General features: G+C 49.7%; 2 protein-coding genes across 6 annotated transcripts; both read right to left on the reverse strand.

The window, feature by feature from the left end:
- Positions 1 to 109: 109 nt before the first annotated feature.
- PAQR7 (progestin and adipoQ receptor family member 7) lies at positions 110 to 6,125 on the reverse strand. 5 transcript variants are annotated; one of them, XM_069803181.1, is made up of 4 exons: positions 5,876 to 6,125; positions 5,049 to 5,304; positions 3,924 to 4,029; positions 110 to 1,440 (listed from the first exon to the last, which is right to left on the reverse strand). In XM_069803181.1, exons 2-4 carry the CDS (start codon positions 5,066 to 5,068, stop codon positions 361 to 363), a joined length of 1,206 nt encoding a protein of 401 aa, XP_069659282.1. In that variant the 5' UTR covers positions 5,069 to 5,304; positions 5,876 to 6,125; the 3' UTR covers positions 110 to 360. The 5 variants fall into 5 exon arrangements, with proteins under 5 accessions (XP_069659282.1, XP_069659286.1, XP_069659284.1 ...); XM_069803185.1 differs by lacking the exons at positions 3,924 to 4,029; positions 5,876 to 6,125 and having other exon boundaries at positions 5,049 to 5,611; XM_069803183.1 differs by lacking the exons at positions 3,924 to 4,029; positions 5,049 to 5,304; positions 5,876 to 6,125 and adding an exon at positions 4,030 to 4,198.
- Positions 6,126 to 6,361: 236 nt separating this feature from the next.
- Positions 6,362 to 10,962, reverse strand: STMN1 (stathmin 1). The gene is made up of 5 exons (XM_069803188.1): positions 10,875 to 10,962; positions 9,179 to 9,249; positions 8,226 to 8,398; positions 7,253 to 7,444; positions 6,362 to 6,854 (listed from the first exon to the last, which is right to left on the reverse strand). The coding sequence occupies exons 2-5, from the start codon at positions 9,189 to 9,191 to the stop codon at positions 6,786 to 6,788; spliced, it is 447 nt and encodes a 148-aa protein (XP_069659289.1). The 5' UTR covers positions 9,192 to 9,249; positions 10,875 to 10,962; the 3' UTR covers positions 6,362 to 6,785.
- Between the last annotated feature and the right edge of the window lie 6,634 nt (positions 10,963 to 17,596).

Genomic DNA, 17,596 nt, shown 5'->3' on the forward strand with positions numbered 1-17,596 from the left:
TGGGGGGCCAGATGGCAGCTCCTTACTTTTTGCTTTGAGACCTGGTAGCTTCCAAGAACCTTTCCCAGCCCACCACTGTTAAGAGTACACAGCTGCAGCACTAGCAACATTTTGTTCCCACTGTTTATTCAGACATGTGAATTAAACCAGTGTACCATTTTAAAAGCGAGGTGGAACTAATTCTGAATTAAAAAAGCATAAAATGCAGCTCTCACTTTCCCTCCCTATAGAGACCACTAGTTCCTGAAGCATTTCATTCCTTTTCTCTTCAAAGTTTGTGGCCAGATTTGTGCCAGCATCACCACAGCTGGCTGGAGATGAACCATTCAGGTAAGGTCACCTGCTTCTCCTTCAGGGCTCTTACTCTTCCTTGAAGCTCAACTTGTTCTTCACCTTCCGGGCCATGTAAGCAGCTGTGAGGACAGAGCAGGTCACAGTGAAGAGGCACAGGGCAGAGAAGTTATGCGCCAAATCACCCTGAAGAGTGGAATAGATCTGTCGCCTGGATTCATAGTCCAACACCACCGCCTCGATCTGCGCCAGCGTGCAGAGTACCAGGCACACGTGAAAAATCTGATGGCTCTGCCCAAAAAAGTGACATTTCCCAGGGAACCACTTCTCAGGGTAAGGGTGTGAGAAAAAAAAGGCACCGATGAGGAAAAACAGCACCTGGCATTTGTGGTACAGAAGGGCCGGGTCAGCCTGCTCAGAGGGCGGCGTGGTGTAGATGCGGTGGACCACGGGGCTGATGTCCAGCATGTACGCCAGGCTGGAGGGCAGCTCCTGGCAGAGCCTGCTCAGAAGGCGAGCGGACTGGTGGTACCGGTACTTGGCATAGCAGGAACCGGCGCAGGACAGCCACGCTAACAGGACAGCTGCCGGCACGTAAAACCCCTTGATCTTCTCGTGCCAGCTTGGCTCGATAGCGTAGTAGTAGTGTACCAGAGCACTGCCGTACTGGTAAATGGCGACCCCCACGTAATCCATGAAGAAGAAGCTGTAGTGCCAGAACTCAGATTTGGCCTGCAGAAGGTGAGCGAGGGTGCTGAACGTCAGGTAGGTGATGGACGCAACGATGATGATGAGGAGGGGTTGGGCGTGCAGGTCCTGCCCAAAATCCACCCGATGCGAGAGCTGCTGGAACCGCAGCAGCAGGATCAGTGCTGCCACCAGATGGGTCCAGACGTTGATGGCCTCGTTGTGCTGCTGGAAGAGCGTTGAGAAGTAATAGCACCAGGTCTGCTGCACCGGCCGGTAGCCGGTGTGGATGTAGGGTTTCCAGAAGACCTTTGGCACCTCCGAGCTGCTGACGGTGGAAGGGGAGAGGGGGACCATCAGCTGAGGGACCTGCCGCACATTAACGAAGAGGCGGCTAAGCTTTTCGGTGATGACCGTTGCCATGATGCAGCCAAACTCCAGGACACCACCGCACAGAACAACCTTTGGGATGGAAAGAAAGTTTTGCTGTGGGGTTTAATAGTGACTTTACCAGAAAAAAAAAAGAAAAACCAACCCAAATCAACAAGCAGGGGCCGTTTAAATGCTTTGTCTGGTTTTGGTTTTTTTTTCAAAGATATGTAAAATCACATGTGACTGGAGGACGGCCTCATTATAGCTGAAATAAAAGAATCACCAAAAATAGTAATAGGAAGGAGGCTGAAGGGAGATTTAAGAACCCCTGGAGTGCCCCATGCTGCACAAGCAACAGACTGTCTGGAGGAGTACAGAGGTAGAGGACACCAGTACAGGGTTAATTGACACAATAATTAACACACCAGGACACATCAGTTCCTAGCTCACCCCTTCCCAGCAGTTTGGGAACTGCTAAACAAACTAAACATCCTAAACAAACTTCCCTCTCCAGGAGCAGCCCGGAGTTTCCCCCTTTTAAACTGTCTGCAGTATCTATCTTTGTAATCTATATTTGTAATAACAACGAGCCGCGTTCCCACAAGCGGCGAGGTAACCTGCTCTGCCTCACAAGGGGTGCATCTGAGAACATAAATAACACCAGTAACAGAAGACACAACTTCTGTGTTTCAAGTTTTTACTGTCTTTTTTCAGCTCCTGATTTTCCACGTGGCTTTGCACAAAAACAACGCAGCTCAAGTAAGTTCATCCTGTTGCATCACCAAGGTCCAGCAGCGTAATCTTTGCGAGCAAGCGCTTCCATATTTACAGTTTTGAAGCTGCTGTCCTCACCAAGATAAAGGCAGCCTTACTGGCTTGTTCTGCCTTGTCACGGCAGCCTTAAAAACATATTGAACAGAACATGCTCAAAATGAGATTTCCCCCCTCTTTACCTGCTCTTGCTCAGACAAGTTCTGAAGAAAACAGCCCAACTCCTGTCCAGCTGCAGTGCTGATTTACGCCTCAACTCCTGGCAAGCTAGTCATTTCAGGGACAGCTCAGACAGGAAGAGCTCTTCAAAGTTTGGGAACAGGAGGAGGAGGGGTTGGAACTGTTTATTTTAAAAACCTCTGTAATTTCCTAATCAAAATGGAGTAGAGAGGTTTGTAACTCATGCCTTCCTGAAGCTGAGGAACACAGACACAGATAAAAACTGGCTGTTTGCTGCTCAGCTTCCCTCTTGAGTGTTTTTTTTCCCCACCTCACCTGGTTAAAGAGGCCCCACACCAAAAACAACTTACCTGGCTCAGGGCAGTATCTCACAGAGGGCAATCCTGACCCTCGCTTGGCCTCCTAAACCTTCCTGTAACACTGCAACATGCACAGGCAGCCAGTGAAAAATTAACTTCATAAACCTCTTCCGCACTTGCGGCTGCTGCACTGAACCGAAACAGCCTCGAGTCCTGCCGGGGAGATGTGGGCAAAAGCAGAACTTCCAAGGTTAAGCTGTTTTGACCAAAATTCAATGGGCGGTTTGGAAGAAAACACTGCCCTTCTGCCGCTCGGAGAACTTGCCTCTGTGCCAGGGCTGCTGCTGCCCATGAAGACACCTGGGTACATGGGGAGGGGGCTCACCTCCAGACCGTGTCCGACCCCTCTCACGGCTGCCAGAAGACAAATTCCTATGGGAAAGTCACCCCTGGTTCTGCTCAGGGAAACGCTGCAGCAAAAGCAGCGGGAAAAGCTGCGTTCAGAGCGGCCAAGCACGAGGCAGGAAAGGGAGCGGTGTTTACATCAGGTCCTCCGAAACTTGTTGCAGCAGGACTTCATTTGCAAAGCTCTTCCCAGCTATGAAGCCTTGAGCAACGCTCAGTTACAAACGCCGCACATCCTGCGCAGTGCTGGAAATCATTAATCCGGCTTGTACCCTGAATAACAACCTCCACATACCTACGAGGCGTAGATAGCATTACCTGTTACATCCTACAGAGCGTTTCTTTTCTCAAGCAGCATCCACCCATCCTGCTGAATTTTTTCTTAATGATACAGACTCAGCCCCCAGCTGCTGACACGCCTGTTTGCTCCCGTACCTACATCTATATTTAGCCTTCTAGAGCACAAATAACGTTTCTTTTAAGTGAAGATCTATCTGTTCCTTCTCAGCACAGGCTCACCGAGCCCCCACACCCGGGCAGCCTCTCCTCCCTCGCCGCAGAACAGCAGCACCAGCCCTGCCAAAACCCCTTCCGGGGCAGCCAGGGACCGATCCCCGCCCCTCCCGGAATATTTTTTTTTTTCCCGGGGGGGGGTGGTGGTGGTGGTATTTCAGGACACGGGTGCAGCTGGAGGTCAGGATCGCTGGGGCCCTGCACCCTGACCTCCCCTCCCGGTGCCCCTACAGGACCTGCTGCCCGGGACACCCCCCCCCCCCCCCCGCTTCCCACCAAGGCACTTGCTGAGCCCACCGCAGCTCCCCTCCCCGCCGGACCGGGCTGCACCTCCGCACCGCCCCCCCCCCCGGCTTCAACACCGGCGGCTGCCGCGGCTCGTCGTCCCCCCCCGTGCCCGCTTACCCCCCCCGCGGCTCCGCCGGGCAGGGTCCCCGGCTCCGGGAGGCGGCAGCGCACGGAGGATGCGCCGTTTTCCATCCGGGTTGGGCTTCTCTCCTCAATGACTGACCTGTCTCAGATGGGGAGATGAAGGAAACCGGTGGGGGTTCTGTCCCGACCCCCCTGCCATCCCCAAAAGCTGGTTTGAATCGTTACTTCTCCCATTGCCCCCACCGCACCTGTGACAAGGGCCAGCGCTTATTTTGTAACCTGCTACCGCGGGCTAGGCTGCCCAGCCTAGGAAATACAGCTGCAGAGCTGCTTTTTTGTCCTTTCTTTTCTTTCTTTTTTTTTTTTTTTTTTTTAAAGCAACCTGTCCATAGTCCAGCTTTCCCTACCAGAGAGGGCATTACTGTTTTCCTGCCTGAGCACCATCTCCTCCATGCTAGTTTCCCCCCTCCCCTTACTCCGTTCTCAGATCATTACCACCCTCTCGCTATCTGCATGCCTCCGATCTCATTCCCCTCCCTCGCCCCCCGCAGCTCCCAGAGGAACCAGACCCAGCTCAGGCCCCGGGCGTTAAGCTCCAGTTAAGAATAACACAGGCAGCCACATAAAACAGAACTGAGACAAGGGAACAGAAGGCCCCGAGCTGCGATCTGACAGCTTTGGCAAGTCAAAAACTCACATTTAACGTCTCTCTCTGCTCTTAACACCATTCGGGGTTTAGCAGTGCTGTCATCCTCCTTCCCCACCCCTTGAGAAGATGGGGAAAACCCACACACAGTATTTGGGACACTTGGTCCTTTCTCAGCAGGTATAGAAATACATTAAAATGAAGAGCCAATTTTTTTTGATTGCTAATTATGGCTGATCTTGTCTATGGGAACTGAACCAGTGATCACTTAAGCCTCCATTTTGTGGTACTAGAGACACTCGGCATCTTTCCTAACCACGTTATGTAGCAGGTCTCAAAGCGCAGCTCTGTATTCCCCTGTCCTCACCACCTTCCCAGGTGGATCCTGACCCACATCCCCTGCTCTCGTCTTACACAACGTTGATACGCCATTAAAAACCCCCAAACCACACTATGACCCCACTGCAGATGGGTGGTTGCTCCCCAACAGGTAGAAGTACAGTCTCTCTTACCTTAAATGATGAAGTATCATAACACTTCTGAAAACCCTTCAGGGAAAGGATCTGATCGCAGCCTTCCTGTGCACGAAGCCTGGCTTTATCTCACTGCTGTTCTTTCACTCAAACAACGTAATATCAGCTTTTGGTTAAGTACAACTCTGATGCAATCAAAAGTGGTTAATATGATGCATGAAAGCTTTCTAAACTGAGGTTCCTTCCTTAGCAAACCCCAGAAGACAGGTCAAGTGGTCCAGGACTCAATTAGCCCCTAAAAAAAAAAAATTCCCTACCAGCTCTTCCATCCTCAGAAGATGCAAGTCTGTCACCCAGGCAGTGCCAGATGCCCCAGGTGTGGAGTTCACCTGAAAACAAACCTGGTAGCCAAGCCTCAAGATCAAGGACACAAAAGGGGGAAGACAGGACCAAGTGTGCCTCCCCAAGACCAGTGCTACTGCGTGTTTGACATTAACAGGAGCTGTGAAACCCAAAGCTTTCTCCCTCTGAGGGAACGCACTTACTGAAGTGAAATACTTCAGAACAGTGTTTATACTGAGTAAGTTGGGTGGCTGTTCACACACCCCGATTGCAACCTTGTCTTTGCTGCAGAGTAGCACGAGTACCTGTGGATGTCCTTAGAGGAAGGGTTTGGGTTTGTTGGGTTTTTTTGTTGTTTTTTTTTTTTTTTAACATACCCATACAGCACAGCAACTTTGTACCCAATCCACCTAATAAGCATCTTTCCTCAGAGCACAAGCACAGTTGTATCCATTTCGCACACCCCAGAAATACCATAGATGATACACATCTCATTGTGGGCAGGAGTTTATCTTCAGACTCACCCTGTGGCACAGTGTACTATCCCAACACATCTGCAGCAGAGTAATTCTTATCCACAGTGACATTTTCAATTTGGGGAGGCTCACGATCCCAGCACAGAACAGGTTTCTGACACTGCAGAAGTGGTACACAAGTCACCATTCAATAGCACAAGTCATCTTCTAGAAACCCTTACCAAAAAAAGGCTCAGATCAGAGTCATGTGGTAACAAGGACTTGTTTGTTGAAGTCTCAGTGTCCAAAGGGAGGTGGTTCTGAACTCTTTTTAACAAAAAGACACAACAGCTGACAACTGCTGAGGTGTCAAAACAAAGCTCTGATTGTAAAATTAAGACAATGAGTGTGCTCTAGGGGAAAAGGCAGTCACGCAGCATGCCCATGGATGTAAGGAAAAGTGCTGCTGCAGACCTTTCCACCCAGCACCGGATAAGATGCCTGTTGCAGACCTCAGCCAACTGATTTTGTTTCTCATGTCACTTTTAGAAGTAATTCTCATGATAACAGCACTGTGCAGCTTTATTTAGTCACTCAGTTACAGCAGTATTTTAGCAGACTGGGACAGAGTCAGATTTTTGAAGTGTAACAGATATTCAGCATGGAACAGTAATCTACATATTCCTTTCACAAATGTCTTACAGAGCTGATACAGTACTAGCCATCAACCCAGTAGCAAGCGCCCTGGAGTAGAAAAGGATGCAACAAGAAGATAGCTACACTGGAAAGACAACACTTTAGAAAAGTGAAACATGTAAAGTCTCCCCTCTAGCCCCCAAAGAAAGTGTACAGTTTGGATCTAATTTTACAGTTCTACATCAGTTTCTAGAAACTTAAAAAAAAACAAAGATAAAACCACTGGCCAGTACAGTCTTTGGATATTTAGAGGAGGGGGAGAGAGTCAGTTTCCAGAATGAAGTCAGTCAGTTTCAGCCTCACCGGGGTCTTTGCCTTCTTTGTTCTTTCGAACCTCCTCAATATGCTTGTCCTGAAAGACAACAGCAGGGAAGCAGTTAGCTGCCCAGGCACAGACAGGCAGGGCTCCGGGCTGGCACAGCAAGCCCCAGCTTGCTTCCCACCCCCCAGCTCACAGCAGGAACCTGTGACTCCGGGTTACTGAAGGGGCTACAGGATGAAGCTTGCTAAGAGAAGAGTGAGACATTGCTGTAGCTCCATCCATCCCCTCTCCCCCAAGAGGAGGATTTCTGCAAATTCTTTTGCAGATAATTTTTCAAGATCAGACCATCACAGAACTCCCAAGGATGTCCCATCTACTCATAGTACCCCCCCTCACTTGGCCAGTCACTTGGCTTTATTTAGCCAGTTTTCACAGTAAGGAGCATGGATAAACTCTGTCCCAAAGGGGAACGGGGACTCTACACCCACCTTCTCCCTCAAGCGTTCCAGTTTAGCAGCCATTTGTGCCTCGCGGTTTTCTTTGTTAGCTTCCATTTTGTGGGTCAGCTTCTCCTCTGCCATTTTGCTGAAGTTGTTGTTTTCTTCAATTGCTTTCTGAAGCACCTCTTTTTCATGCTCCCGCTTCTCAGCTAGCTGCTTCAAGACTTCTGCTTCATGAGACTAACAAAACAGAGGATGCATGCTTTGAACATAAAACAGATGAACTACAGAGACAACTACAGTCGAGTTGCCCACAACTCCCCAGAGAAGAGATTTTCTGCTATTTTACTGGAGAACAGCATAACATCGTGATGCAGGACAGAGCTCCCTGGTGCTTCCCCCACCCACATAACCCACATTTTCACCATTACAAACTACCAGGAAAGTTAAGTTTCTGTCATTACTTGCAAGTCTTGTTAAATGGGATTTTTCTGGAAAAAAAGAATATGGCGGTTGGTTTTTTTTTTTTTTTACATTAACATTGACAGATCTTTCCTAGAAGATTCTCGCTTCTCAGAATGTGATTCAGGTCACACAGGAGGCTGCACTTCAACTAGTAAGCCTCTGCACGGTCAAGGGCTTCAAGCTACATCTCAACAGCAAGATCTTATATCAAGTCAGACATATTCACAAACCTTCTCATTACAGATTCAGCACTACATTTTCTAGGAGAAAATGAATCTGTATGATGTTAAAGACAAGAAAAACAACTCCATCCTGAAAGAGCATCCCCTCTCAACTAAACGTTTTCTCCCAGTTTTTCAAGTGACCATTCAAGGTCACTTTGGGAACAAAGCTATGGCCTTGCAGACCATAACAAAGGTTCATAGGAGCCCCAGAGATTCCAACAAAGCTCAATTAATATTCCGTTTACCATAATAGACTGCTAATCACTTATCCCAAGGAACAATTTAAAAAAAACCACACACAACAGAGCTTACTTAAGCTGTTTCAAATTTACCTTACGTCTCTCTTCTGCTGCTTCCAACTTCTTCTGAATCTCTTCCAATGACACATCCTTCTTCTTTGGGGGAGAAAGAGGGAATTCTGGAACTGCTTCTTTTGAGCGGGGACTGAGTATCAGCTCAAATGCCTGCCCAGAGGCACGCTTTTCCAGTTCCTTCACTTGAATATCTAGGAACATGGGAAAAAAACCTAAACAAACAGTACTTTAAGCCAGGAACTGGCTTAGGTAACTTGAACAATAGCCTTCAAAAATCCAATGCCACAAAGCTCACTTAAGGAGACAGTTAGCATCTGAGCTGATAGTTTTGTTTTAAGCAGCAGCAACACCATTCAAAAATGTTGCAGGCAATTCTGTTTGCAATTCTTCCTTGATAGTGCATCACCCAAGTGCCTGACATTTTATTTTAGCCTTTAATATCCAGGGTCCTGAAAACAATCTTATCAGTACTTCAAATGTAAAAACAAAAAAACCCCAAAAAAACCAAACAAAAAAACCCCCTCTTTCTCCAACGAGAAGTCTGAGGATGAGTTTCAAGGTGTTTGCCTAAGACCTGACATAGCCAAGAAAAGAAACCAGTTTTCAAAGAAATATGTAAGCCAGCGTTCTCTCTTCAAACACCCATCAACAGGCACGTCAGCCCTGCACGGTGTCAGTTGTACCAGCACACCAGTTTTGATCACCAAGATGTCTAGATGATAGTCAGTTCTGTTAACTGAGCAGATGGCATGCAGATGAGCTGAAGCCCATCTGCTAACAGCCTAGTCTGAGAGGGCTTTCAGTATGTTTTCACAAGCACCCAGTTTTAACAGCTTCTCCAAAAGCAGCCTAGAGATGGGAGAAAAGCTTGGTGATGACAGTTTATTTTACTATATTAGATTTTTAAATTCTTTCTGAGGAAATTAAGAGAAAAAAAGACACAAGAGCATTTAGTACATAATACTACATACCAGAAGTAGCCATGACCAAGAAAATATGACTCCAGAAGCCAACTCTGGGAGAACTTCAATCGGTTGGATTCCTAGATAACAAAGAGACACGCCTTTGAACAGTAAGTACATGAATGTCATTTCTTCCAACTCCTAATAAAAATTGCTAAGCATAATTAGGCCTGCTGAACAAAAGACAGTCAGGTAGGTTACTGCTGTCAGTAATTCCAGTCAGCCTGTGGGGCTGTGGCTGATGTACATTGGCTAGGAACAGCAGAGAGGTTCTCTATTATTGGTGTTGCAGGATCTGTGTGTACTACTGTACGGTCGGGCATTTTCAGTCCCTGTTTTACTCCACCGTAAATAAGATATGCAAAGACTCCCATTTTACCATTAACTCAGCAGCTTACAGGGCTACGGATATTTCACCAATACTGCACATAGCAGATACACCTCTCTGAATTAAAATATGGCACACAACAGGACAGTACAGCCAGGATTCCCGCTGCTACCAGAGGATCTTAAACGTGTGCATCGAGTTCATTTAAAGTTCGATTTTATTTGTGCAGCTGAGGCCAGATGCTGCACATCACGACAGACAGGGAGCACACACGCTGCCCAGCATCCCTTGTTAAAAAGGGACGTAATAAATTTTTTTAAAAAGCCACAAAGCGCTCTAAAAACCCCAAAAGGGGGATTTCCCCCCCCCCAGGTTTTAAACCGAAAATGAAGCGGGGGCAGGGTGGGTGCGCGGTCCCAGCGCCGCCCGACCGGGCGGCGCTGGGACCGCGCACCCACCCTGCCCCCAGAGGTACCGCCCCCTCCCGCCACCAACCAATAAGCGCCGAGGCCGTCGCGCGGCCGGGCGCAGGCCCCGCCCCTTCTCCGCACGCGCCTTCCTAACCGCACCGAATTCAAACCGCCGGGGAGGGAGGGAGGGAAGAAAAGCGCGAGAGAGCGCGCGCGCCCGCCCGCGCGCGCGGGGGGCTCGAGGGAGGGCGGGGCCAACGGTAACATCCGGGCACCTGCCGCCCCCCGCCGCAGGTGCGGGCCCCCGCCTCTACCCCGGGGTGAAGGGGAAAGGGAAGGGACTGGGGCGAAGCTGGGTGGGGGGGGAAGGAAAGAAACGGGACCGTCGCCCCACGGTCGCTCGGGGGCTCAACGGCGGGTCTCCGAGCTCGATGGCGTCGGGGCGCGATCGGCCGGGCGCCGCCCCTTCCCCACTAACAATGGCGGGGTCCTGTCAGGGAGGGGAGGGGGCGCCGCTACCGCGAGTAGGGCGTCGCCCCTCGCAGAGCGTCGCCCGCTCCCGGGACAATAGACACCCCCTTCCCCAGCGGGATTTGGGGGGGTGGGGTGGGCTAGAGACGCCCCCCCGCCCATTGTCTCCCTTCCCTTTGTCACCGCGACGCCCGAGAAGCGGGCGGCGGGCGGGGACGCGACCCCCGCGAGGAGAAGGGACAAAGGAGACAAGGGCGGGACCCCCTCCCCAAGCGCCCGCAAACAGCTGCGGAGCAGCCGGCGACCCCCCTCGCCCTGACACCCATCCTCAGACCCCCCTCGGCTACGGTACTACCGCCGCCGCCGCCCATCCCCACGGGAACACCGGACTTCCATGAACCATCACCCCCGCCTTACTCCACCACCCGAAAGATCGCGGACACCCACCCCAATCCCGGGTGACCCGCAGCCCCCACCGCCGCCGCCACGCACCCACCTGCCCGCTCCGCCGCTCCAGCCACACTCCGCTCCCGCCCGCCCCGCCGCGCACAAAAGCGCCAAACAATGGCACGTGACCCGCCCCGCCCCGCCTCCATTGGCCGAGCGCGGCGGCACGTGCCGCCCGCCGGGGGGGGGCGAGGGGGGGCGCGCAGCCCCCCTCCCCCGTTTTCCTGGCCGCCTTCCCCCCCCGCCTCCCCCCCTCGGCTGCATGCCGGGAGACGTAGTCCGCCAAGGGCGGGCGGTGGCGGCGAGGGGAGGCGACCCCCGCGGCCCGGTGGGGCCCGGGTGGAGGGTGCGGGACCTCGCCGCGACGCCCCTCGTCTCCGCGGGCCCCCCCGGGGCCGTGCGTTCCCGCGCCGCCCTCTCCGCCCGCAGCCGGAGGGCGGCGGGACTCCCTTTGTCTCCCACCCCCGGGTGGTGGGGAGGAGCGGGGCTGTGGTGCGGTGGCCTCGTTTGGTCAGCGTCGCCCGTTCACCTCGGGGGCGTTTGGTGGGAGCGGAGCCGTGGTTCAGATGGTCGCCTCGGGGCTGGCCACTGACCTCAGGGCCATGGTCACCTCAGGACCACAGTCACACCATGGCCGTGGCAACTTACCTCAGGGCCACGGTCACCTCAGGGCCATGGTCACCTCATGGCCATGGCCACTTACCTTGGGGCCATGGTCACCTCAGGGCCACAGGCACCTACCTCAGGGCTTTCGGTCACCTCAAGACTATGCTCATCTCAAGGCCATGGTAACTTACCTCAGGACCATGGTCACCTCATGGCCATGGCCACTCATCTCAGGGCCATGGTCACCTCAGGACCACGGTCACCTGATGGCCATGGCCACTCACCTCAGGGCCACGGTCACCTCAGGACCATGGTCAGCTCATGGCCATGGCCACTTACCTCGGGGCCATGGTCACCTCAGGACCACAGTCACCTCAGGGCCATGGTCACCTTACCTCAGGGCTTTCGGTCACTTCAGGACTATGCTCACCCCAAGGCCACGGTAACTTTCCTCAGGGCCACGATCACCTCAGGGCCATGGTCACCTCAGGGCCATGGCCACTTACCTCGGGGCCATGGTCACCTCAGGACCACAGTCACCTCAGGGCCATGGTCACCTTACCTCAGGGCTTTCGGTCACTTCAGGACTATGCTCACCCCAAGGCCACGGTAACTTTCCTCAGGGCCACGATCACCTCAGGGCCATGGTCACCTCAGGGCCATGGCCACTTACCTCGGGGCCATGGTCACCTCAGGACCACAGTCACCTCAGGGCCATGGTCACCTTACCTCAGGGCTTTCGGTCACTTCAGGACTATGCTCACCCCAAGGCCACGGTAACTTTCCTCAGGGCCACGATCACCTCAGGGCCATGGCCACTTACCTCGGGGCCATGGTCACCTCATGGCCATGGCCACTTACCTCAGGGCCATGGTCACCTCAGGGCTATGGCCACTTATCTCGGGGCCACGGTCACCTCATGGCCATGGCCACTCACCTTGGGGCTATGGTCACCTCAGGGCCATGGTCACCTACCTCAGGGCTTTTGGTCACCTCAGGACTATGCTCACCTCAAGGCCATGGCAACTTACCTCAGGGCCATGGTCACCTACCTCAGGGCCCTTGATCACCTCAAGACCAATGGTCACCTCAGGGTCATCACCACTTACCTTGGGGCCACAGTCATCTCGGGGCCATGGTCATGAGGGCATGGTCACCTCAGGGCCAGCTGGTTATCTCAGGGCCACAATAAACTCAGGGCTCTCGGTCATCACCAAGATGACCGTGGTGTTCCTTTGGTCACCTCAGGGTCACAGCCCCCACAGGCCAACCCCAAAGAGGATCTGTGGGTCTGACAACGCGCTGGCCCCACAGCCCCTGGCAGTGTGTTTTGGTGGACAGCCACATGGCCACCCTCTCCTTTAGGGTGGCACCAGCAAGTCAAATCACATCCAGAAAAGCCATCGTTCATGCAGATTCCATAGTATGTACATAATGGCTGTGCAAAGACAATCCATTCTTGTCCTAAGGGCTGCATTGTGAGCAGTTCCCTTCTCAAGACAACGCTATTGCCAAGCGTAGATAAGTGGTTCGCTCCCAAACGTGCTTTAAATGAACTGGCTGCATTTTCACATGTTCCGTACAAATGACTTCTGTACAATTCCTGTGGTAGTTTCCATGCTACAGTCACTTGAGTTACACCAAGAGTCACTAGGCACAAAAGGCAGATGGCCAGAGAACAGCACAATCTTCTGCTACAATGCAAGCCCAGCACAGCAGTGTCCGTACCCTAAATACCGGAAAAAGAAAGGCCTTTTCTGAGGGGACCCACCCTTGTTGTGCACACTCTTAAAACCAAGGATTTTGCACCAAAAAAAAAAAAAAAATCCTACCTTGAGGAAGGTTAATATTGTGACAGAAATGCATAAAGCTTTCAAAACAGAGATTATTTTAAACACTTGCCCTGTTTTTTGCTGATCTGATGTCTATTTCCATGGAAACCACATCCAGCCACCGAGCTGCTAGAATTGGGAGAGGTTTCTGCCGGAGTGGCTCGCTGGGCATGGGAAGAGCCATTTTCCAGCAGCATGGTAGAACCTTTTTGTGGGATTGAAGGGAATTCAGATTCAAAATGGTTTGGCTGCTTGGCCGTTCAGGGTCACGCCTGGTACATTCATGGGGTTCCTGGCTCAATACCAGCAGTATATACATAGGTATCACATACAACACACATGTTTTTAAATGAAACATCTTGAGTGCTTGGATTAAATTGCATCAAATGTTGCTGGAAGACAAAGCAGCCAAGAGATCATGCCATCAGCCTGTGTTTTACTTTATCATTTATTAATTATCACCCATGTAGATCAACAGTGTGTTGGATGCTTTAATATTAATGCTTTTTAGTAAAATCAATGAGCTTATCCTGGGATGATCTCAGGATTTCCCAGAGGAAACAAGGCTTCCTGGGCTTGGGGCTTTTTGTTTGGTACCTGTGTGACTGCCTTTAGTCAGTCCTCACCCCCTGGAGAGATGATGATGAAATATCATTTACTGCTTTTGAAGAAGGGATGCAGGCTGAGATAAAACTACGAGTCATGCAGCGTCTGTTCTCAGCGCTTTCCATCTTATTTCCTGGGCTTCTCACAGGAAAAAAAAAAAGAGAGAGGAAAAAAAAAAGACCTGAATGTAACTTACCTTCCTTTGCAGATTGGCTTTAAAGCCAAAGATATTTCTTTCAGATAAGAACTCTCCTATGTAAGAGGCAACACAGGTTTATTGACAAGAGGCACTGAGCTGGGAAGCAGATTCGTGCTCTGTTCTCAGCTCTGGCATTTTCCATGCTGTGGCACTTGGGTTGAGACTCTTTAGCAACCCCTTTACCCTACCTGCCACAACTGGTTTCAATTTAAACCAAAATCTTTGAGTATTATTGTGATACAAAGAGAAATAACAGCTCCTAGCAGCTGGAAAGACATGGAGACGATCTCATTTTTGGCCTCTTTGCAAGAGTGGTTTTATTTTTGGAACATTTCATAAAACCCATTTGTTTATGTGGCATTTATTTTTGTCTGATCTCAAGGAGAATGGAGTATATGAAAAGCTTTTATTTAATTTGCATTTGATTTGTGTTTATCGACACATTTACTGCAATTCTAAACAGACTCTTCTTTCGTCGAGCCTGGCAGCATGTGGCTGTGGTAGTTTTTGTCTACTGGATTCCTTATCATCAACAAAAGCTTTTTGCTATAATTCCAGTTTTTCCAAAAAAAGAGCAAGCAGCAGTATGAGAAATTTCCTCCAACATGTCACTATTTAGCCCCAAAATAGGGTTCAAGAAGGAAGATACCATTTCAAGCCCAAATCTAACCACATCAGCCAGATGAATTTGTGCATCTTGAGGAAAATAAAGGACCACAGCCGAATCTGCTGAAGCTATTCCCGGAGTAGAAAGGGACAAAGGCTCTATAAATTAGGAATACGACCTACTCTGAGGGTCAGTGGCTATGACGCATCCGAGCCGGTGGTATCCGTACCCACTTCTCACCACAGCAGCAACTTGCAGCCACAGCTGTAACTGCCCACCGGTTGCTCAAGGGGGGCTCATTCTCAGCACAGGCAAAACACGAGGCCCCTCAGCTTTGGTTCAACACGCTCTGCTCTCAGTGGAACAGATAAGTCAAGGTCTCATCAGGAGGACTCCTTGTACGTGTGAATTTAGGACGTGACGTGATCAGATTTAGCATAAAGATTAAAGCATCTCCTCTGATGTGCTTATCAAAATATTCCACAAAGAGACTGACATAATTAGGTGACAACTCAGCCCACGGCAGCTCTTTTAACTTGCAAAAATATTTAATCTCCAATAAGAAAATGTGCTTCCTGAGTATTAAATTGCCACCCTTAAGCATTTGCGGTGGATGGACTGACAGCTTATTTGTTAATCAGAGGATGTTTTAAAGCACCTTGGTAAGTAATATTAGCAAGCATTTGCTAAGACTGGTAACAGTCACTGCATTAGCAAAGTTCATTTTAAAACTAGAAATCCAATACACTATTTGACCCAAGTCAATTTGTTTAAGTGATTTAATAAATAACCTGCTAGAAGAGACAGTAATTTAAAATAAACTTGTTCTCAGAGGTAGAAAGAAGGGCTACAAGATTTCTTTCTATCCGTGTTTCTCTGTCTTTGTATTAACCCTCAGCAAATTTTTCTCCACACTGCAGCTTACCCATCTTCAGTACTGACATGCTGCTGCCCGACAAAGGTCTCGCAAGGAAAATTAGTGGTTGCAAAGGTCTCACTGATCTTCAGATAAAAATACATTTTAATCCAAATGCAGCCGAGGAGTCCACGGAATTGAAGAATAAAACAAGACTTTTAGGGACTGTCTCCCTCACAATGAAAGCTTTTCCACAGGCAAGAAATATTTAAGGTAATTTGTATTTGTTTACTGGAGGTGTTTAGGCTGATACTATATTTATGCTGAAAAACACCATTAAAGAAAGTGTTCCCTTCGGAACAAATTTGGACTTGCCAATGTGCTATTCAAAATGATTTAATTTTTTCAAATCGGATGGAGCGCCTGGCTTGCATTGCTAGTTTGTGTTTTGAGAAATTCACTCAAACTCACTTAATTCCTCCACAAAATGAGGCAAGTAAAAGCACTCACCACAGATGGCGATTGTGCCTGCAGCAAGAGAGATGCAAATATAAATTAATTGCTTTGATATTGGGGCAATATAACCCTGAAATGTCACACCCACCTCTACAAATGCAGTCATAGGACTGTATTGCATGATATCCAAATACTATGGTGATGAGGGCTGACAAGGCTCCAGAGTAGAAAAATAATCTAAGCTGCTAATGAAGTAAAGACAAAGGCCCCACAAGCACTCTGCTGTCCTTGCAAAAAATTCTCCAACACACTGAAATGGCGACACCCCCTAAAGTAATGGCAGTGACTGCGGTACCGACACATGGGCACCTTCATCCTGACCGCAACCAGGATGCTGAACGAGATCTGGTCTTTCTCCTAAATAGTAAGGTCTGCCTTTGATCCAGCCTGGGCAAAGGAACAGCAGAGTTCCCTTCCCAGCCTGCTGGTAGATCTTCTGGCGTGCTTTTCATTCTTTGTTTCCTAAGATCATTTTCTTAAGTTTTACATGATCAAACTACTTCTATATCTCTGACTAGTCTTCTCTCCCAGCTTTTAGCTTTGTAAGCCAGCCTCTGCCCCTCCGATAAATATGGATAAGAGCTCAGTGACATGAATTCCACAAGTTTCTTGAAAACAGATGGCTGGGGAGAGGCAAGAGCGAGGAAAAGGCTTCAGCACAAGCCCAACTATTATTAGAGACCAGAGACTTCACACGAGGGAGAGCTATCACAGCCACTCCCAACAGTGGGTACAATTTCAGAGCTGGTTGTTTTCTTCACGGCACCAGCAGATCCTCCAAGACGCTAATGTGCAGTTGTGCTCTCCCAGCAGCTACCTGCCAAATACAAGGACAAATCTATGTGGCTGCTGGCTTCCACCTCCACTATGTCCAGAAACACACAATGAAAGCTGGCCCGGAGATCTCCTCACATTGCTTTCCCCCCTCCTTGGTCCCATAGCTCCCAACTGAGCCTGGAGCCTCGACCCATTTCTCTGCATCCTCGCTGCTTTTCCCTTTCTGCTCCTAACCAGAGTCCACAAATTTGCATTTCCCATATGGAGCACCAAGAGCTTTGCTATTCAAGGAAGCCCGTAAACAACTCACTGCCGAGGGTTCAAAAATAACTACGCTGCACAGAGCGATAGCGAGTGGCTGGGAGAGAAGCACGAAGAAAGGGTTTATGGGTTGGGGTTTTTTGCGTGTGAGCCAACAGGAGATGCACTAATTAGATTTCAAAAGTGTCAGAGTCAGCCATTTCAGCTGGGATAGAGCAAAGGAGACAACGTGATTTTGACAACCACATGGAATAGCAATACATTGGAAAGCCATAAAATATTCAACAGCTATAGAAGATTCCAGTAAAGACATTTGCTTTGGCTCTTTGAAAATGGAGTGAGGGGAAAGAAAAGCTGGGTATAGCACTAATTATTCCCCAGTTCCTAATTAGTTGTTTGAATTTAAAATATGGATTCAGCTCTACCAGCAGCTCAGCAAGCCTATTGTGCTATTAATACTTCCCCGGCGTGATATAGTTAAAAATACTCCCACCCTTTCAAGACAAAATGC

This window comes from Haliaeetus albicilla, chromosome 16 (genome assembly GCF_947461875.1).
Source record: "Haliaeetus albicilla chromosome 16, bHalAlb1.1, whole genome shotgun sequence".
NCBI classification, from domain to species: domain Eukaryota; kingdom Metazoa; phylum Chordata; class Aves; order Accipitriformes; family Accipitridae; genus Haliaeetus; species Haliaeetus albicilla.